A 21,348-nucleotide genomic window follows, 5' to 3' on the forward strand; every position below is an offset into this window, starting at 1 on the left:
TTTTCAGCTCGCTGTCAGAGTTGGCTAACGTCATCACTTTCGTTGGATTTGGATTATTCTAGATAAGGTCAAAGATTAAACTATTAAGCCATTTTCTGCGTGCGTGAACCTTGCCCTTCTTCTCACCCGGCCCGATCATTTTGTACATGGCCTGGTAGGTGCCTTTTGTTTTAATTGGTATTTTAATTATATATCAACCAGCTGGGCCGCACTTAATCAGTTCTGATTAGTGCGAGGCTTGTAGGAAAATTTGGCTCTCACTTACTACTCTCCGTCGCTTGTCATAGTATTCTTTTAACCAAATTATACAATTTAAAAAACAGTTAAAATTAGTTAAAAATGATTAATACTACTTCCAGTCATAATTATAAGACCCAGTTAACAAATTTAGAGAGATTAAGGAACTTAATTAAGTTAGTTATTTGTAATAAATAAGTATTGTTTTTTCTAAAATATCTTTACTAATCAAGTTTGTTATCTAAAACTACTATTGTTAGAATGATTATTTTGGAAAAAAACGTATAAATATGAGAGACAGTGTGGATTGAGATCTTATATTTATGATCAAAATAAAAGTCAAACAAAGTCTTATATTAAGGGTCGGAGGTAGTATGTAACAAATGTAGTTTTTTTTCCCAAATATACCCATATACATAAATGGATAAATGTGAGAAAGTAATAGTTAAATAAATAAAAAATGTATTAAATATATTAAATTAGGAATAAGATACTTAATACTGCATTAAATGCTCAGACAAACTCAAAAAGAATCTTATAAAAAAGAACAAATCTATTAAAAATATTGATTTTATAATAAGAAACAGATGGAGTATTGTGCTGTTTATTTCATATTGTGATCTTCTCATTAATCATGGATTAATTTAAAATTTTCGAAATGTGTGAAAACCCGATAAGATCTATTCAATTGAATTGAGTTGAGTTGGTGAAGAATTCAATTGTGGGAGTTCATTTGGCATGATTAATTAAACTATTAGGCTATGAGTCGTGTGTTTAAATAATTTAAAGAGGTAATTGGAGTCTTGGGGTCCTAAAACACTAGCTATAAACTCATCGATGGAAAGGTTGACCCATAAATATCTTAAATCATGGGCCGAAAAGCTGACACTCGATTTGAGATTGGTTCGTTCACATGCAATATTAATTTTTAAGCGAGCAAAGTGGAACATCTCTTGTCTAAATTAACCATATATTTAAAATGTGACGAAAGGAACCGTGATAGATCATTACACACATTATTTTCATGACTTCGTTCAAAAAATCAGGAGCCACTACTAATTACACATCCGACTAAAAATTAAACCGGTTGCTCTCGCTGTGTATGCACGGCTTAAGCCGTGGCCACGTAACTCGAAAAATAAATAAACAAATAAATTGGTCACTATAAATTAAATAAGACAGAGTTGGGACACAAAAAAACTCAACATATTTGAGCAAATATATTGATTTCAAGTTTTATGTACTGGAAAGAAATCACGTCGGGAGTTTTTTGACTTCCTCCCAGAGTTTGGAGTGTGATCAAACTTGTTTGGAATTGTTTATAAATAATTTTTTAATCGTGATTTATAAAATATGAGGTTAATATGTAAATAAAGTTATATATTGGCTTACATGAAACATGCTTTATAAGTACCTAAATAAATAGATCCAAACTATGCCTCAATCTCACACTAAAATAAACGTGAAGGAAAATTTATTTATAGGTCCCAGATAATTAAAAAACTAAACATAGAAAAAATCTCCACGGAATTGAATATTTGCAAGTTTTACTAAAATCTCCACTGAATTGAATATTTGCAAGTTTTACTGGAAAAAATGAATGTTTGAATTACAAACATAGAGTTAAATTTGACTCGTAAATACATTAGAGTTTGAATTGCAAACATGATTTTTTTTAAACCTCTCAATGATCAATCTTCTTTTACGAGATGCATGGGTAATTTCACCCGACATTGATGAGGCAGACAACCGAAATCAGTTAGACGTGTGCGCCTTGGCTAGGAGGAGATCGACACCGTCAAATATGGAGTGAACTAACTTGGTCTTTGGCTCGATCCTCTTTTCTTCTCTTTTTATCCTTTTCCCTTCTTTTCTTTTTTAATAATTAAATTAATATATTTTAATGATTGAGATTTTAATTTTTATAGACTATTTATAAATAGTTTTTAAAAATATTTAGTATATTTGCAACCATTAAATTTTAGTAGAGTTTATAATTTATTATTTATTAATTTTTATAATGTAATGTTTTAATAATAATTTAAAAAAAATTTAAATCTCAACCGTTAAAATATTAATCTAGTAGTTAATAAAAGAAGACGAGGAAAAAGAACGAGAATGGAATGGGAGAGCTTCCGAACAAGTGTTACTTTGTGGCGTGCGTTGAAGGATTTTCAATAATATCAACTTGGACGACAAAGCATATCGGGTCACATGTTTCACAAGGCTGGAAATATTCGTGGTGTCTGAATTTTAGTGGCCGGGGACCAACAATCTGCAAAACGTTTCATCTCCGTTTCTCGAATTAGCAGCAGTAATTCAACTACAGGAATTATACGCAACTGTCCGTCTTTCTTCCTCCCACTAACGTCCGTGCACGCGCCACGCTATCTCCAATTTCTGTCTCGCTCTAATTTGTTTCGTCTTTCCCGCCACCAGATTTTTCTGGGTTCACGCCGGTGAATGGAGGATTCTGATTTCTCTAATCCCAATCACAGTCAAAGAGGTTCGGTTACACAAAGCAGCGACAAATGGCAAATAGTCAGATCTTCGTCACTGAAATCCCAACGCTGATCAAATATTGTACTGGAGCATTCTTTCTTACCGTCCCCTGATCATTACTACCGCCTCGGGTAGTATGTACAGATGTAGCGTAGTTTTAATAATTTAATATTCAGCAATCTGGCGTTTCTGAAAAAGACAAACAATTAGCAAACACCAGCCTTGATCATTATTCATTTGGCAAAAAAGAAAAGCAACAAGGGAAACTCCATCTCTTCCTTTTGATTTTCACCCACCAGGCCGGGGCCCACGGCCTCCGAGGAACCTTCGCAACTGCCAACCAGAAGAAGGCCAGGGTTAATTCCGTCATTTCACTGACACAGCAGTGAAAATATAGATGACGAGTCACTGTGGCGTTGCCCCTCCACAGGAGTATAAGTCGGCCGCAAGCGAGTTCAGCATTTTTTTGGGGGTAATACATTACTATATGGTTTATTAATTAAATAGAGATATTATATGTGTGCGCATATATATGTATATATAACTTTTTTTTTCCCGGGGTAACTCAGTAGCAGTCGTTGTTTCGCTAATAAACCAATAAACCATCAAATTAAATAATTAATAATTCACATCCTCTTGTTGTATCATGGCCCATCATACATGCATAAGCCATGAGTCATGAACCATTCATCCTTCTCTGACCTAACTAGGACAGCAAGCCAATTCTTACTCCCTTGACCCCCATTTCTTTATATAGGCCCCTGGTTGCCACCATATCCACTCTTCAAACAACCAGCAACTTCTCAGCAATTCTCCCATCTATACTTATTTCATTACCGTATCCTCTATCCTAATTCCAAATGGGAGAGGTGAGTTTCAAATTTTCATTTCATTCAAAACACACTCCTATCACTCAATATGTTTTTTTCTCTTGGTAGCATCTTAGCCTCAGTTCTGACGACGTTTTTTTTGTTGTTGGCTACGGCAGCTAAAGGAGGAGCCAAAGAATGAGACGGAGAAAAAGCCCGAAGGGGAAGCCAAGAAGGACGAGGGTCCGGCCCCTATCGTCTTGAAGCTTGACATGCATTGTGAAGGATGCGTGAAGAAGATCAAACGAAGCGTCCGGCATTTGGATGGTATATATTTCACTCTTCAGGATATTGCGACCATTTTTCTTCAATATTTAGATCCCGTGGTAGTTCTTTGAGATTAATGAGGTTTTTGTGGGGTGAATTTGAGTCTTAATCGGCGGAGTTGATGGTGGATGCAGGTGTGGAAGACGTGAAGGCCGATATGTCTTCCAACAAACTTACGGTGTTTGGTAAGGTGGACCCCACCTTGGTACAGGGGAAGCTAGCGGAGAAAACCAAGAAGAAGGTGGCGCTCATCTCCCCTCAGCCTAAGAAAGATGCCGGAGCCGATAAAAAGTCAGACGAGAAACCGCCGGAAAAGAAGGCCGAGGAGAAGAAACCCGAAGAGAAGAAGCCTGAGGAGGATAAAAAACCGAAAGAGGTATTGATATTAATTAAATTATTTATTTATGTTGTTATTACATTACGAATTCGATACATCCCATTCCATTTTCCAAGCGGTTCGTAATTTAGTTAATTAGCCAGCATCATCGTCCACTATTTCTTAACAAAATTATTTGTTTCTTTAATTTTTTTTTCCCCTGAAAATTTACCTGCTTTTATATTCTTATAATAATATATATTTCTAAATTTTCCGATGATTCAGAGCACAGTGATTTTGAAGATCAGATTGCACTGTGACGGTTGCATTTCTAAGATTCGGCGAATCATACTCAAGATTAAAGGTGAGCCACTAGTGAATTTGACCTGGATTATTTTTTAATTATACCGATCGATCATCTATTACTTTACATAAGTATTTTAATTTGTATTCAGATGGTTAAGGATTAAGATGACGCCATACACCTGCTGTGAATATAAAAATGAAGATGTGTTTCGGCCTTTTGTGCCGCTCCCATAATGAATAAAAAAATAGAAAATAAAAAAGGTAGTTAAGGGCCTGCAGTGACTGACGGTGCTCTGACGCGTCGTACAGGAGTTGAGTCGGTGGAGATTGACGGAGCCAAAGATTTAGTGGCGGTGAAGGGAACGATGGACGTGAAGGAGCTTACGCCTTACCTGAAGGATAAGCTGAAGCGAAACGTGGAGGTGGTCCCACCACCCAAGAAAGACGACGATAAAAAGGAGAAAGGCGGCGGAGGGGACAAGAAAGAGGCCGAAGCGAAACCGGCCGCCGGCGGAGACGGTGAGAAAAAGGAAGAGGCACCAAAGGTGGAAGCTAACAAGATGGAATATTACGGTTTCCCCCCTCCGACGTTCTGGCACGACGGTCACGTGCCCAGTGAACCCAGCCACGCCATGGAAGTACATCCAGGGTATGTGAACCAAGGGCATTATGGGAATCCAATGTACGTAAACCAAGGATACCCGGCGGCGCCACCACCGTTCTACATGCCACCTCCTCATCCCCAGATGTTCAGCGACGAAAATCCCAATGCCTGTTCTGTGATGTGAGCGCGATCGATTCATCCGACGGTGGATTTGAAGAGTAGTGAACATACACGTACGCGGACGCTGTATATAATTAAACCGTGTTCAGAAAATAAAACGATATATATATATATATATATTGCTATATAGAGAAACTCAGAGATGGTGGGATTTTGACGTTCCGGATCCAGTAGGGGCTTAGGGATGTAGCCGGCTCTGGCTAGAGAATCTGGACCAGAAAAACGACTGCATTTGTTGCTTTGTTCCTTTCTTTTTTTCTTTTTTCTTTTTTCGTTTTTTCTTTTAAATTCTGATGTATCATACTGCAGATTGTAATAATGAACATATATCTACCGAGTTAAAATCTGCGTCTTTAACGTTAATAACTTCTAAATTGTTTAAAATCATTATAGCGTAGGACTCTCATCGATCAGATGAATATACCTAACACTTCGGTTAAGCCGCTTGAGATCAGATCCGATATGGATCCATCATCCACTCAGTTCAGACGCTTTGGTGGGCTGTTGAGGGGTGACAAGGGCGTGGGAACAGAAAAATAGTCGCTTCGTTGGCAACTTGGCATCGATTTTGAAAGCAGAAAATAAACTCTTTCTAAAATTGTTGCGGCCATCGAAAGTAAAGTGAATCGAATTTACCCGCACACGTACCGTGGCCTGCTGGTACAAAGTACAAGAGGAAAAGGGTAAATCGATCGCAGTACAGGACACCAACGGAAAAGAAAGCAAAGCCAATAAAGAGACTTTCAGGGGGAAGGGGGTCCATTTTTCTAATCAGATCATGATGACAGTAAAATTAAGAATCTTACTGTACAAAGAATGATAATGTCGCCAATTAAAGTTCATAGATAAGCGTGATGTATTCTTTTTTTTTTTTTTTAAATGAAAACCTTCAGGATTCAGATAACCTTCGATGAATTTGAGCAGCTCAGCTGAATTCGAGTCCCACACGACTTGCACCGCAGAAAAGGCCATGAAAATTGCCTGTCTTGTCTTTCTTTATAAATTTTGTCATATGCCAGATCCTTGCTCTGCAAGGGACCCTATTTTCTTCTTTTTCTTTTGCTTCGTGTCACTTGTTATTATTAATCAACGAATATAATGCATACGGCCGCGCGTTTCAGTTTGCATGTATAGCCTGCCATACGTATACGTACCCATGAGGCCATGACTTTAATTAAATAGTTAAGCGAAGAAGGAGACAGTACGGCAACTGGTTCTTTTTTTATTAATTATATTATAAACCACGCGCATGCAATACAAGTCGATGGTCAATTAATGGCGTTAAAATTATGAGTATATAATTTTGGAGGCCTTGAAAAGAGCAACCTGTTTGAATGCATGCCAGAGACTTCATATATAGCGTCATACAATAATGTGGTCCATTTTTGTGAATGATGGATATCTTATCCCTTGTTCATCAATGGCTGGCTGGCTCTTTCTGCCACCACTATGGTCTGGTGACCTCCCGATCTGCGTACTTCATTCTTTAAAAGCACGCAACTACACTTTAATATCCGTCCTCTTTGCCCGCCGTTGGACGTCATTGTTGTAATTAATTCCAGCTGGCACGATAGACCAGGCTCATCTATATGCTGCTTCTACTCTCTCCCATGTAATGGCGGTTAATTAGTTAATTAGTTCAAATATGAAGGCACCATACTAGTTGAAATATTTATTATATGCATTATACATATCTCCTTCCCCTTCTTTTCTTTTACTGATCATATCGTGATGCATTAATTAGAACAACAGACCAAAAACTACGAAGTCGTCCCTTTCATTCCAAGGTGGCGGCAAGATCGTACCATTTAGCCTTTTTTCATGCTTTTTTAAGATGTGACCAAGAGTGAAATGGAAAACAGTTGGTGGATCGTCTGCTTAAGTGGCCGAAATCTAATTACCAGCTAGCCAATAACAGTGAATGTCATATATGTATAGTTCTACCCCCCCGCCCCAAAAAAAAGTAATAAAAAATAGCTTTTTGGAGCAATTCATGAATGAACATTTCACCCCTGTTCCCCTGTCATGAGTCCGATGAGAAAGAAGTAACCTTTTTAACATCATTTTTTCAAAACAACTCACTTAGAATCTGCACGCAGTCATAATGTGCGCTAAGTTACTGTTATCAATGCTCTTGCCGTGATATAACAATTAACCGTTGACCATGTACGGTGGGCTCGCGCATGCACTTGGGATCGAGAGATACGCATGCAACTTATAAAATCTGAAGCAATGTCAATAAAACAATAGCTAGGCTGATCAGTGATTATGTATTGATTAAATTTATATTATAAATCTAATTAGCTGCCCAGTGTACGAGTACTAGAATGACGGGACATCTCCCATGGTCGGCCTTGATCACTTCAGCTGTCGTCTATAGAGATCACGGCTCTTCTAAATTTTAATTAAGAACTTAGTAAATCAATGGAAATCGAAGGCGCTAATTAAGCTGTATGACTACCTGGCTCTTTATATAACTCTAACCATGAAAGCATTTAGATTTTTATTTGGACAACCATACAAACATTTAGGTAAATCCCTGTTTTTTGAAACAGAAGAGACGGAATGCTAGCTATACATCGCCGGCAAAGGGCTTCTAGATATTTTCTTCTTTCTTAATGGGTATTATTGTTCTTACTGAGTATATATATTAATGCATTCATCATTTGTGCTAATTAAAAAGGTGAATAAGATCAGCACAAAAGAAAAAGAACAAGGGCAATAATTGAATAATCCGAATTAGGTTTTCTATTTCTATCAGAAACACAAAGACGAGGGAATTTTCAAAAAGATTCCATTGAGCAAAACGACAGTGGATTTTTTATTTTATTTTTGCCCATATTCTCACGGACCTCATGCTGTGCAACAGTGACATGTGATTACGTATAGGCTACAAATTCTGCTGCGCAGCAAGACAAAGGAGAGCACCCAATCATTTTATTTTGGACCAACCAATCATTTCGAAGATAACAAGAGAAATTCATTAGATGAACCATTCTTATCTGATATCACGTCATTATGCGCATGCTTCATAGCGACTTTAAGCTCCATTTACATTATGAGAACGGAAGAAAGAAGACTGCTTACGATGGATGGTTAATATGCCATCAGTGATAAAGACCCCATATTATCTAATAATACTCTAATATTATCATCTTCTGATTTGATTTATTCAGTAATAGAGCCAAATTTCGATCTAAAACCAGTCAAGAGGAAACAAAAATTATTGTGATTAACATAACATTGCTCATTTCATTATTGCGTGTACCTTTTTTTTTGCGATCCATATTGCGTATCCCTTTAAAACCTTATCTCCAGCCCAAATAATCACACTCATCACAGCTCATGCAAATAGACAGAACAAAGAGTGGGGAAGGACAATGAAATAAAGAGGGGAAGAAAAGATTGGAAATCCATTTATTTGGAAATTAAAGCTGGCACTATATGTATATCCACATGCTCTTACTTTTCATGAGTGTAAGTAACAATATAATCAAATATTTTTTTGTCTTTCTGGCTAGAAAGGCAAGCAGTAGAACACCACTCTGTTATTTTGCATTGGATTGAACTGATCAATGTGTGCGTGCGTAATATAACTAAGGACACACAAATCCCCAATATAATCCAATAATCCAAGGATGCATGGCTCTCTGCTACTCGTTAGATATCAATAATAGCGGTAATTACAAGTTTGAAACTCTGTTGCTTAAGAGGATTTTACGAGACACTTAGATCTGCAATGTCAAAACGGCTTGCAAAAGTCAATGGCGTATTATGTTGGTCTTTTGTTAACTAGAAAAATCCTAGTCATGTCCATAAAGACTGAATAATTAAAAATGAAAATAAAGATACTAGCTAGTAATTATACAACTGATATGATCTAAGGCTTGTCATTTTTCCAGAAGCCCATTCACAATTCACGCGAAAGATATTAAACACCTGAACACCTGGGTAGATATCGAGCTAGCTGATCCAATTGGCTCAGAGCTGATGAAATCATTGACGATAGACAAAGAATTGATGGTATGGTCTTGTCTGAAATTTCTACCACACCGGAGATATTTCGATGAAATCTTTGATTTTTTTTTTTTAATTTCTTATCACGAAGTATCGTGCATCACAAGCGTTGTTAGATGAAATGACAATTACCCAGATAATGAAATGCACTTAACAAATCAGTGACGCTTAGCTGAAACATACGCAATTGGGCAGGGACTCTTAGATAATATCCCACAATAATCAGCAATTAAAAAAGAAAAGGGTCATCAAAGCCATTAATGTCATTATAGCCAAATTTGACACCTTTAAAAGGGTGTGGGGGATTGATAGATATTCCACCATATTTTTAATTACTTTTTTTTTAAAATCCTGCTGAAAAATATTCCACCATAGATTATCGCATGAAAGTTCCTGGAAGCTCCATGTCACATGTCACCCCCGAGTGAGGCTGCCTTCAATGGCCAATACACTAAGCCTCGCATTTTCAGGCTGAGATGACAGCGTGGGGTCACGGGGGTGCCACACCAACCCCATCATCAACCACCACAAACAGACGAGCTCCCTCGTGGGTCGTGTCTGAGTCACGTCTAACTGTTCAGCGGTTGCGCTCCACGTCAGCTCTTTCGTCATCGCTTCATCCACATGGATGCCAGGGCCACCATCCTATGATCTAGAACGTTAATCTCGAAAGTGATTATCAGCGGTTGCTATTTTTTAATCAGAATATGCGTATCTGCAATCTCTGCGTAAAAGGTTGGCAAAACAAACAAAACCTCTGCTTTAAAAAATTATCTTCTGTAAAAAATTCATTAACCAATCAATCAAGTCCGTGGTCATCCCGGTTTTTCTTTTATTCAGAATTAATTATTCACCTAAGAAGTTGGTTCTGAATTCTGATAAAGAGTGTTTATCAATTTGGTCCCTGGATTTAAGGAGGGTTTGGATGGAAATTAAATTATAGTTTTAAAAGTAATTTTGCAGTATACGAAATAAATATGTAAAAAATCTATCTCGATTTATAAAAAATACTTTTAAAAATCACTTTTAATGATATCTGAACACTTCTTTAAATTTTTCAGTTGGGAAATAATATCCATCACATCGTGGGTTAGTGATGTTAAGATAGAGACTTTTTTTCCCCAAAGAAAAAGTTATGACTCCTTCCTCAACATCATTAAATTCCAAGGTACTGAAAACCGGACCGGTAACTGAACCGGTCAAGGCAGTGGGTCAAGGGTTACTGGGTTAGCTCGGAGTTGACCCGGAGTCAGACCGGTGAGGAATTAAAAAAATTAAAAAATAATTAAAATTCTTATCACACCAACTTAATACCTTAAATTACCAAAAACATAATCATATATTTACAATATATTTTGAAGTTTTAACTTTTTTACATAACAAAATAACATCACATTGTCATAATGGCATAATGCCATCCCATGTCACCAAAATACTAAATATTCATCCTAGAAAACTATCAAAATAGATATATATATTGGCACCTATAATGATTCAATCACTAAACCAACTAATAATTATCCACACCAAAATTATCATTAACTTCATTTAAATCCATAGGCATTGAGACACTAGGAGGAGGTGAAGAAGCTACAGAAGGACCAGCACAAGCACTTGGAGTAATATCATCATCATTCAAAGGTGGAGGCTCAGGAATATGCATGTCTTCATCACCTATACATGACAACAATTAAATTGTTAATGGTTATGTGAAAAAAATAGTTATACACTTTTGTATAAAAATGAAACTATAACAGAAGAGATTATTAATTTATTACAAACCTTCATCATGCCTTTCAATCTCAAAAGTTGATGTAGTTGCAATGTCTTCATTATTGGCAACTCTTTCAAAATTTATTTCATCTAGACTATCAAATTCAGGAGTTGCATCTTCAACCACCCAAAAATCAACTTTATCAATTGATTCATAATCAATAGGATCATAATTTGTCTTCTTCTTGTTCAATAGATTCCTTCAATAACAAAATGTAAGAAAATCAACATTAATGAATTCTATATTCAATAAAAGCAAATAAGCAATATTCAATAAAAACATTCATAAATCAAAATTTTTAATATTACCTATCTTTTAATCTCAGATTGTAGTTTGTAAAAACCAGATCATTTAACCTTTCATGTTCCAATCTATTTCTTCTTTTGTTATGAATCCGCTCAAATAAGCTCCAGTTCCTCTCGCATCCAGAAGAAGAAGATGTTTGGCTAAGAATACGTATTGCAACTTGTTGCAATTCCGGAATTGAACTCCCATAAAATGACCACCACTGATCTGCATAATAGAATAAAAGATATTTAGTTATATTCATATATTTGATATTAAATATGTATTAATATGTGCTATTAAACATGATATAAATATACTTACGAGGATCTAGTTTTTGAGCTGCTTTTTCACATGAAAATCTATCAAAAGAATCCTTACGATCACGATAGATAAACACTTGCTGCATCATTGTACAAAAATCAAGATTTTCATTTGAGAAAGACTCAAAGACATCAATCAAATCTTTTTGCAATCTGTTCTTTTTGATGAAAGTTGGATTATACAAAAATGCAGGATTCAACATATAAGCTGCGGCATGAAGTTCTTGCTTCAAATGCTTGTCCCATCGAGCTTGAATAATGTTAGTGTAAGGCTTGTATAGCTCTTTATTCCTTTGAAAGATCTCCTTGATTCCATTTTTAGCCCTTTGCATCCCTTCATATACATAAGGCAACGAGGGTTTTTCATCTGAATCAACAATCCTCAGAAGTCTCATAAGTGGAGACACAATCTTCACAACTTGGTAACATTCATTCCAGAACCGATTGTCTAATACAATTGCACTGAAAGTTCTTCCAGCTTCAGTTCTTGCCAATTTGTGATCCACAAAATGTTTATCAATAGCCAACGCTTGTAAATCATGCTTGTGCAAATATATGCTATGCAAGGTAATGAATGTAGTTGCAAACCTTGTTGCACCAGGGCGAACAATTTCCTTCCAACCCGGTCTTTTCCTTAGCCATGACAAGAAGATTGTATGATTATATGCAAATATAGTGATTTTAGATGCCTTTGTTGCAAGATTTGACACATGAGGCATAGAAGCAATATCTCTCAAGACAAGATTCAAGCAATGAGCTGCACAAGGTGACCAATAAATAGTTTTATATTTCTCTTTAATCAGTTTACCACATGCCACATAGTTAGCAGCATTGTCAGTCACCACATGAACTAGATTTTCAGGACCAACCCACTCAATAACTTCACAAAATAATGAGAGTAAAGTTTTAGCATCCTTAACTACATTTGAAGCATCAATTGATTTCACAAATACCATGCCATGTATCGAATAGACTAAGAAATTAATCAAAGTTCTTTGTCTAACATCAGTCCAACCATCAGCCATGAGTGTACAACCATTTTCCTTCCATTTTGCACGATGACTCTCAATCAATAACTGACATTCCTTCTTCCAATCTTTCAACAAGTTAACTCTAAAATCATAAGCATTAGGGGCTTTAAAACCAGGCCCAATTGCAGCAATAGCATCAACAACTTTTTGAAAAAGAGGACAATCCAATGCATTAAATGGAATGCAATTAACAATAGCCCATTGAGCAATAACCATCTTGGCATTATATTGTGCTTCCTTAGTTGACAATACACTCTTGAGGCTTGGTTGGGAACCAGAAGATGTCCTAGGAGCAAAATAATTGTCAACCCTCCCAGCTTCAGGAGCTTTTCTCTTGTTGCCACTACTTTCAATGCCTATTCTAAGTGGAGGTGAATCAACCAATTCCTCAATTTCCCTAGTTTCAGTGTCATCTTCTACATGTTTAACATGTTTTTTCTTTGACCCTTCTACCAAAGATTCTTTCATTCTGGCACGTACATCATGAGAAACTTTTTTACAAGAACAAACTTGACCAGAGACACCAGCTAAATGTTGTTTCATTCTATTTATCCCACCTCCTCTATAACTTGATGCACAAAATAGACAGGTAAAGACATTTACTTTCCCCTCTTTCTTAAGGGAAACATATGCCCATGCAGGATCAGTTTTACCAGGTCCAAATGAGGGTGCAATGCTGTTCGGATTATTGGTGGCACCAGAAGTGGGGTTCGGATTCTCATTTCTGGGATTATTGTTGATAGAACCAGAACCAGAACCAGACGTGGAATTCAAATTCTCATTTCTTTCGGTATTTGTATCATCCATGATCAATAATCAGCCCAAATAATCTAACACAAACTACAAATTAGGGATGAATTATAAAACAGAGTCAGAGCAAAGCCGGAGCAAATTAATAATCCCACAGCAAATTAATAATCCAAATCACTGAATCAGAGCAACAAGTATACGGCAGTAAATGAAAAATTCCAAACTATAAAGTCAGATAAACCATTGAAGGATTTTTGCCAATAAACCGAAATACCGAATAGACAATAACAATATATACAGCCGTGTGAGGTAAGGTGAATCTGATGAGATGAAACTATCAAGGCTATAATACTATTACATTGCTTCATTCTCCCATTACCTCTACTTCTCAGTTCTCATCAGGCCCAAGCAAAAAGAAAAGGAAAGTAATGGTGCTCACGATTGAAATAAACAGAACGGTAATCACAAATTCACAATCCATGAATCAAAACTCTAAATTCTAACAGAACCAATTGAAACCACATTCACAATCCGGAAAAAAATTGCAAACCAGAACGGCGGCGTCGGAGCTCTGAAGTTTGAATGAAGAACTCTGAATGCGGAACCCGCGCTGCCTCTGTCAACACGAACCAGTCATGAATGAGCCACGGCTCTGAACTCTGAAAATGCAAGAAGAAATGGCGACAGAGTAAACAACAGGGAGCTCTGAACGGTGGCGGAACTCTGAACGACGGTTAAACAAGAGGGAGCTCCATCAACGAGAATGCGGAACGCACTCTGTTTCCGTCAACTCCGACCAGTCATCAATGAGCCACGGCGAACTCTGAAAATGCAAGAAGAAATGGCTTGCCGGTACCGTAAACAAGAGGGAAGCTAGGGCAAAAAATGGGTTTACCGGGGAGAGAAGGAGGGAAAAAAATAAAGAGGGAAACCGAAAGGAAAACAAAACAGAGAGAAGAGTAGGCTCTGAACTGACTCTGAAGGCTTGAAGCGACAGTGTAGGGGGCGGGGGGTTCGTGCGCACGCCGCCCAGTCAGCCAGAGTGGATTTTTTTTTTTAAAAAAAGAAACGACGTCGTTTTGTCACTGAGTTTGGTTTTTTAAAAACAACCGGTGTGACCCACTGAACCGTCGGGTCAACCGGTTCGTTTCCGGTTCACCCCGGTTCGGTCCGGTCCACACCGGTTCAATTTGAACCCGGTTCATACGCTCAACCGGACCGGTTTTCCGACCGGTTCACCGGTTTCCGGTCTGAACCGGCCGGTCCGGTCCGGTTTTCCATTCCATGTTAAATTCCCATTCAATAATTATTATCTCTTAATTAATTAAGGCCCAATCAAGAAATGGAATTTCAACTGCAGGGATTAAATCCACCCATCTGCCTTTGACCCACTAGGAAAAAGGAAAAAAAAGCCTTGAGCCATGTGGCCAAATCAAATCATGCACATGTGGTCATAGCTCGCTCAACGAAACCATCATGAGAGTTAAATAAATAATTAAAAAAAATCGCCAAAAAAGCTAGTGGGTCGAAATTTGAAATTGAGAGACGGGGTTGTGGGTTCACTGGTAATTAATAAAAATGGGAGGGGAAAAAACTCCATTTTAACACGTGAGATCATTACCTTCAATTTTCTATAATTTAATGAATGATCGCCTCGTGCCTGGGCTTCTTTTGATCATGATTCATGACATACACATTTGCTTTGTATATTTTCTGCTCTGATTTTTATACAATATTAAGAAAAAAAATCAAGGAATTAACTTTTGAAATACTACGTGTACATACAGTGACAATGTCATTTTGGGGGGGGGTGAATTTATATATATTTATACTTTATAACTTCATTACCGAAATGATTACATTCATTGAATTGTAATAGGATCGAATACATTATTATGGCATTATGTCTACAACTATCAAGCTACATAGTTAAACTAATAATTCCCATACTTGAAACGACGATCAAAACCGTGCATCGTCGAGAGTGAAAATGGAATCATAACTCATAAGTAAACGCTAAATAAATGCGGTGGATGACCCTTTAACTGTTAATTGTGTCACCGGTTACTAGGGGTGTTCAAGGCCGGCCCGTCCTGATCGGCCCGTTCCGGTCCCGGTCTTATTGGGACGGGACGGATCCGTCCCGAAATTTTTCGGGATGGGACAAACCGGGACGGAACAAAAAAGGGACCGGGACGGGACGGGACACGGGACAGGGTCGTCCCGTCCCGGTTCCTTTTTAAAAAAAAATTAATTTTTTTAATTTTTTATATAATATCATTTTTTTCATATTTTTTTAAGACTTGAGACTATTGTATGGAACTATGGATATATTTATTTAGAGTTTTTATATTTGTTAATGATTTGAGATTATTGATGATTAGAATTTTTAGCAAGTTTTTATTGTGTTAAAAGCTTTTGTTTAGAGTTTTTAATAACTGTTATATGTAATATTTTGAGCTTTTGTTTAAGAGTGCCCAAACAAATAAAAAAGATATTTTTATAAGATTTAGGCTCAAAAAAATATAATTAAAAAAATCAGATTTTTTTAAAAAAATTAAAAAATTAAAAAAAAATTAAAAAATAATAATTTCGGGACGTCTCGGTCCTGTCCCGTCCTGACCGGGACCAGGACAACCCCGGGACGGGCCGGGACACGGGACAGAAAATCCGTCCCGTTACTGTTTACCGGGACGGAACCGGGATGGGCCTGTCCCGGTCCCGATCCGTCTCGTGAACACCCCTACCGGTTACCCTGTGCCCAACCCCACCATATCAGCACAGCACACTGGGCCCATCCGGCTTTTTACTGGGCCATGACAGGCCCTTCCGGTTCAGGTATCTTTTCATTCTTTATTTTTTAAATCATATAATTAATAATAATATGCCCCACAGTAGATTAAAAAGGGTTGTTAGCTCATTGAATGTAAGTGTTACAGTCTTAAATATACTCATATATACACACGACTGTATCTGGATCATTAGTCGCCAGATCAGTGATCTGGATTTTAATAAGAATTAAGATACAGAACATAAAATATTAATTTATGCAGAATCATTGCTCCATGTAAAATCGATGATACCTAAGTATAATCACATTTTAAAATCATGCACATCATTGGAATTTAAATTACAGCGATCAGAAAGCACGAGTTATATTATAGATATAAAGAATTTTTTTTTCCTTCTTTTTTTAAGTTTTGATCTGGAAAGTTAGCTGACAATAATAAATATAAAGTGGAGATAATGATATATATTGAAAAGGAGATGCTGGCAACGGCATTTTTAGAGAGAGACAAATGGGGAATTCTCGTGTGGGGCCCTTGGGGGAGGGAGGCGAGTCGCGAAAGGGGTCGCATTTTATGACTCAGCCCTGACTTTGCAAACCGATTTAGGGCATTTGTATATGTCGGCTCCTTCCATGTCATGCATGTATGCAATGCATCGCCCATTTATTATGGGCATCCCATCATCATGCTGCTGCGTCCTTCCATCCATCCGTGCATGTATGATGTAGTAATATTATATGGCTCGTTTGAAAATAAGGTTGCGTGCTCGCTCTGGAATGTTCTGGACTTTGTGCCCTTTAAAGTACCAGTGTGAAATGAGAATCAACTGAGCAACCATCAATAAAATATATTTTTACTGTTTAGTTTTTTAATAGATATTTTAAGAAATTGAACAGCCCAATGTTTATTCAGTTTGATATTTAAATAATGCACGTATAAAATTTTAAAAGAATAATATGAGTACTGAAAATTTTTATAGCTGAATATAAATATTTGAATTCAATGCACAGGTGTCTGAAATATTTGTTGTTTTGGTTGGCCAAAAAAAAAATGTTGTTTTGGTAATGCAATATTAATATTTTATAAATGTGGAGTAGGGTGCTGAGAAGAGAGTGAGGTGAGTTGAGGTTAGGGGACTCGCGACTCGCGAGAACGCGGTTAGGCAGCAGACAATTGGGGGACTAGTGGGTCCCGTTCCACGTCACCAACACATGGCTCCGTGTTGGAGTTTGAATTTGCACGCCAGGAGTGCGCTCTAGTCTTCCCCCTGCGCTCTCACGTCTCCTCCCCGTGGCACCCAAAAAAGAAAAATAGGCCCCTGCATTTATTAATGTGGCTGCCCCTTCTTTTTTCAAACCACGTTTGACAAAATAATTCAGCGGCCGGTTTTATTTTAAACCAGATCCAACCGCCCTGTATTTCTTCTTCCTGTTGAAGCAGGTAGTTCAATATTAATAGTTACTCATACATAAGAGTAATGTGGGATTTAATTTTTGTGCGACGGTACGGGGAAGGAAGCGGTTGTGTTGTGAGTGGTTTGGTTTTGTTCGTGCCTAGTTAGTCGCGAGACAAATCAATGAGCGCCAGCTAGTTTTTGTGCTGTGAAAATGGGAAACCTTGCGGATAAAGGTCAAAAGGTGGGAATGTTGAGAAAGATCATAGCAGCACGCGGCTAGCTTCAAGACCCACGTGCGATCCACTCATATTCAACGTTTTAGTTTAACTCGGGGCTCCAAATATTCAACCTCCATTCCATTAATGGTAGGCTGCTCGTTTGACTGTCGAATTCTCGTTTTTGAACAAGAAAATCGCCAACGACGGCTTACATATTTGAAGACTAAACATAGGGGCATGTTGGATAAGGCTAGGAAACAGGGGACCCCTAATGTTCAGTATTTTGACTAACATACATACGGGTATATTTCACCAAACTCCCCGTGACGTCTGGTTGAATCTGTGGGAGGCGGCAGCGCAAGACGGTCATTTAACTTTCAAACGTTGAGTTACGTAGCTCCATCACTTCAAAGTAATTTACTTTCTTCCATGGATAGTGAGAAATATGGTTAGTAGTATCCATTCCCATTACTTTCTCACGGTTTCAACGCTCATTAGCCTGAGCACAACGACCTTAATTAGCTGCGGGGAAAGAGTAAGACGGGATGAATAAAACCTGGGGCAGTTCAGAAACGCAGGCTTCGGGTTTAAACAATCTTATGGTCAAAAGTGTGTAATTATAACATAAAAATATCAAATTTGACTTTGAGATGAATCACAATAAAGCATAAAGGGAAAGGAAATCATTGTTAGAGCAGACTAGCAAGTAATGGGCTTTGTTTAGATCCATAACAAGATTAGACAAAACCTGTCAAGTCTGTACCTGGGTTGAAATGATCAGAAAAGCCCAAATCACAGTGGCAGGCCCAAAGATAAAGCCCAAAATAAGATCTAAGGCGAGGAGCCATCGTGATGGGGAAGAACAATGTGGAGCCCCCGGCTCCTCATGGCGTTAACGATGGCCCGTGCCTTGGGACAGGTGTGGAGCTCCTTATTCTCGATCTCCTTCGCAGCGTCGATGCGGGCCCCACTTCCTAGCCCTTCCGCCTTCAGCCGCATCGCCAGCACCTCTCCGATCGCCGAAGCCGACGCCCTGGGGTCAAAAGCGTCCTTGATCGCGTGCTCCACCGTCGATGCCGTCGCCACTATTCTACCGTTGCTCTCGTCCATGACGTTTGCCGTTATGTGCTTCACCGATATGAACAGTCTTAACAAGAATCTCTTCTCCCCCATTTCCGTCTCATTCAGACTAGCGTCAAGCCAGACCCGACGTCCCGAGACCCTCTTCTTCTAGTTTCATATGGGCTAAAGCCCAATGTAACTTGGGCCTTCATTTTCCTCCCGAGTATCGAATGTGCTGTGTATAATGCACTACCTTTTTTGATTGATGGTCGAAGTTGAACTTCGAATTCTGGACTGTTCAGTTAATGATGATAGTAACTCATGACCCACCTCTCCCAAAACCCAAGAAAAAAAGGGACCTCTTTTAGAGTGACAAAACAGCAGCCGGGGCACAATATGGTTCTAGGCGGCTAAGGTACGTGCATGTATCCTGCTAGTACAATGTATGATGAGTCCAGTTGATCACATCAATTGGTTATTCTAGCACTCAACCATAATTGATCTAAGGTTGACATTATGATGTAGATCATCTCGCTTTATTATTATATTTGAATTCTCCGCGAATATCACGGGAAAGGTATGCTCCCTTCGAACACCTAAGCTGAATTCTTGGTTCCTACACAAACTTCTTACCAACAACGGTGCCAAACGTTCACGTGTTAGTAATTTGGGCTCCGCCGTCATCGTTTACCCCTAAAAAGGAATCTTCACCTTAAATGGAATAGCCCCCAACAGACAAGAAATCATCAGCCCTTAAACACACATTGCAATCTATTGTGAAGTTCTTTAACTTCTTTCGCGTTTCAGAAACTTCCATCCGACAACATCTAAAATATGCTTATTGTCAGAAAGTGCTGTAAGATCAATAAATAATATTAGCAAAGGGCGACCGGGTCTTGAGGGGAAAAAAAATCTTGCCGTATCAACCGTCAATTTTTTCCGAAAACCGAATGGATTGAATCAACTGAACAGCGAGACAAGGACAACAAATTATAGGCTCTCCCTCTAAAAGTCGATGGTCAGATCTGCTCAGCGTTTTAAGAGAGAGACTGACTCGTCAAGCGTCATTGAATGCTATGCATACCCATACGCCCTACACATGGCTCCACTCCACAGACTGGCTTGGTTTCAGGAAATTTCATGGCTTCCTCCACTTTACCTGTATAAATAGCCATAGCCTGCAATAGACATCGCAAGTTCTGAGAATCTCAAGTTTAAATTAATATCATATCAGTAAGAAGAGATTAAAATACTTGTTTTGGAGATGCTTGGATCTTTCGTTGGCAAGATACAGAAGGGTCTCTCACTCTTTACACCCAGAAGATCAACACTCAGCCACTCGAGTGAAGATCAGCTCGAAGCTGCGACTATAGTGCCAGATGATGTTAAGGAAGGACATTTTGCTGTTCTTGCAATCATGGGTGAAGAGACAAGAAGATTCGTTGTTGAATTGGAATACTTGACCGATCCTGTATTCATGGGACTGCTGGATCGAGCTGGCGAAGAGTATGGTTTCAGCCAGAAGGGAGCTCTCACAGTTCCCTGCCTTCCTGGAGAACTACAGGAGATTCTAGACAATCGGAAGGCTGAGTATCTTAAAAAAGTTTCACTCATTAGTAATTTCTCAGTTTAAGTCTTCTCCAGTATCATGAACATTATTTGTAGCTGGCTCACTCATTCTTTGAACAGTTTATCATCTCCTCACCTCCTTGTGATTAATTAAACACGTAAAGGAATTATTGTATACACAATTTCTAAGAGCCCGTTTGAGATTTTGGAGCAACTTGTTTTCAATCTCCCAACTCAACAGAGTTTTTAACAAAGACATGGACCGGCTCCTCAAGCATTAACATGACTGGGCACATATTATGAGCGTGTGGATATTATATTTCATACGTGGGGGGGGGGGGGAGGGGGAAAATCTGATGCTGATGGCATAACAATGGTTGACCTAAAATAAGGTGGATAACGTTTCGGGGCTAGCTAACTAGTTAACCTGCGCACAAAAGCTGCACCAATAAGCAGAAACTGGTTCATTTCCGCAGATAATGCAGGCATGCCTGCTGCAATGTTGCGATAAACATGTTAGACGAGTTATGATCACCTGCTATCCAGCTGATTACCAATTAATATCTAGCCGGAATGGCAAGTATAGGCTCACTGTTCATGTGTTGCAATTAAAGCGTGTGCAAAACTGGTCCTTTCCTAGTCAGATGGTGCCCAGGCTGGCCGGGGTCCGCCATTGCCACAGATCTACTGCCTACACACACATCCCTCACTAGCTTTCTTCCTAACGTGCATTGTGCGTGTTGTGCAGCTAATATTTAAGATTTCAAGTTAAAACAAAGCAATTCGTACAGTATGTTTTGCCAATACTAGCACCTTTGGTCCCAGGAACCTTCCCTCCGTGATTTTTGATAAT

The 21,348-nt window shown here is 38.4% G+C and overlaps 4 protein-coding genes across 5 annotated transcripts; 2 read left to right on the top strand and 2 right to left on the bottom strand.

The window, feature by feature from the left end:
- Positions 1–423: 423 nt before the first annotated feature.
- Positions 424–5,625, top strand: LOC114752379 (heavy metal-associated isoprenylated plant protein 6-like). 2 transcript variants are annotated; one of them, XM_028941129.1, is made up of 5 exons: positions 424–439; positions 3,750–3,875; positions 4,010–4,251; positions 4,477–4,555; positions 4,807–5,625. In XM_028941129.1, the coding sequence occupies exons 2-5, from the start codon at positions 3,821–3,823 to the stop codon at positions 5,283–5,285; spliced, it is 855 nt and encodes a 284-aa protein (XP_028796962.1). In that variant the 5' UTR covers positions 424–439; positions 3,750–3,820; the 3' UTR covers positions 5,286–5,625. The 2 variants fall into 2 exon arrangements, with proteins under 2 accessions (XP_028796962.1, XP_028796961.1); XM_028941128.1 differs by lacking the exon at positions 424–439 and adding an exon at positions 3,495–3,608 and having other exon boundaries at positions 3,728–3,875.
- Positions 5,626–10,808: 5,183 nt separating this feature from the next.
- On the bottom strand, positions 10,809–13,518 carry LOC114752370 (uncharacterized). Its single transcript, XM_028941119.1, has 4 exons — positions 11,682–13,518; positions 11,381–11,585; positions 11,081–11,271; positions 10,809–10,972 (listed from the first exon to the last, which is right to left on the bottom strand). Exons 1-4 carry the CDS (start codon positions 13,516–13,518, stop codon positions 10,809–10,811), a joined length of 2,397 nt encoding a protein of 798 aa, XP_028796952.1.
- A 5,177-nt stretch (positions 13,519–18,695) lies between these two features.
- On the bottom strand, positions 18,696–19,037 carry LOC114752371 (uncharacterized). The gene has a single exon (XM_028941121.1). It carries the CDS (start codon positions 19,035–19,037, stop codon positions 18,696–18,698), a length of 342 nt encoding a protein of 113 aa, XP_028796954.1.
- A 1,153-nt stretch (positions 19,038–20,190) lies between these two features.
- On the top strand, positions 20,191–20,559 carry LOC114752372 (auxin-responsive protein SAUR40-like). Its single transcript, XM_028941122.1, has one exon. The coding sequence runs from the start codon at positions 20,191–20,193 to the stop codon at positions 20,557–20,559; it is 369 nt and encodes a 122-aa protein (XP_028796955.1).
- Positions 20,560–21,348: the final 789 nt, after the last annotated feature.

Source organism: Neltuma alba, unplaced genomic scaffold (genome assembly GCF_004799145.2).
Source record: "Neltuma alba isolate B1F8T4 unplaced genomic scaffold, ASM479914v2 tig00007359_pilon, whole genome shotgun sequence".
Lineage (NCBI taxonomy): Eukaryota > Viridiplantae > Streptophyta > Magnoliopsida > Fabales > Fabaceae > Neltuma > Neltuma alba.

What these genes read in the sequence shown, in the direction of transcription:
- LOC114752379 (XM_028941128.1), top strand. An exon ending in AAGCGTCCGGCATTTGGATG is followed by an intron (nt 3,876 to 4,009) that starts GTATATATTTCA and finishes TGGTGGATGCAG; the next exon opens with GTGTGGAAGACGTGAAGGCC. An exon ending in AGGATAAAAAACCGAAAGAG is followed by an intron (nt 4,252 to 4,476) that starts GTATTGATATTA and finishes CCGATGATTCAG; the next exon opens with AGCACAGTGATTTTGAAGAT.
- LOC114752370 (XM_028941119.1), bottom strand. Translation starts at nt 13,518, where the DNA reads ATGGATGATACAAATACCGAAAGAAATGAGAATTTGAATTCCACGTCT. An exon ending in AGCTCAAAAACTAGATCCTC is followed by an intron (nt 11,586 to 11,681) that starts GTAAGTATATTT and finishes TCTATTATGCAG; the next exon opens with ATCAGTGGTGGTCATTTTAT. An exon ending in AATCTGAGATTAAAAGATAG is followed by an intron (nt 11,272 to 11,380) that starts GTAATATTAAAA and finishes TTGTTATTGAAG; the next exon opens with GAATCTATTGAACAAGAAGA.
- LOC114752371 (XM_028941121.1), bottom strand. Translation starts at nt 19,037, where the DNA reads ATGGGGGAGAAGAGATTCTTGTTAAGACTGTTCATATCGGTGAAGCAC.
- LOC114752372 (XM_028941122.1), top strand. Translation starts at nt 20,191, where the DNA reads ATGCTTGGATCTTTCGTTGGCAAGATACAGAAGGGTCTCTCACTCTTT.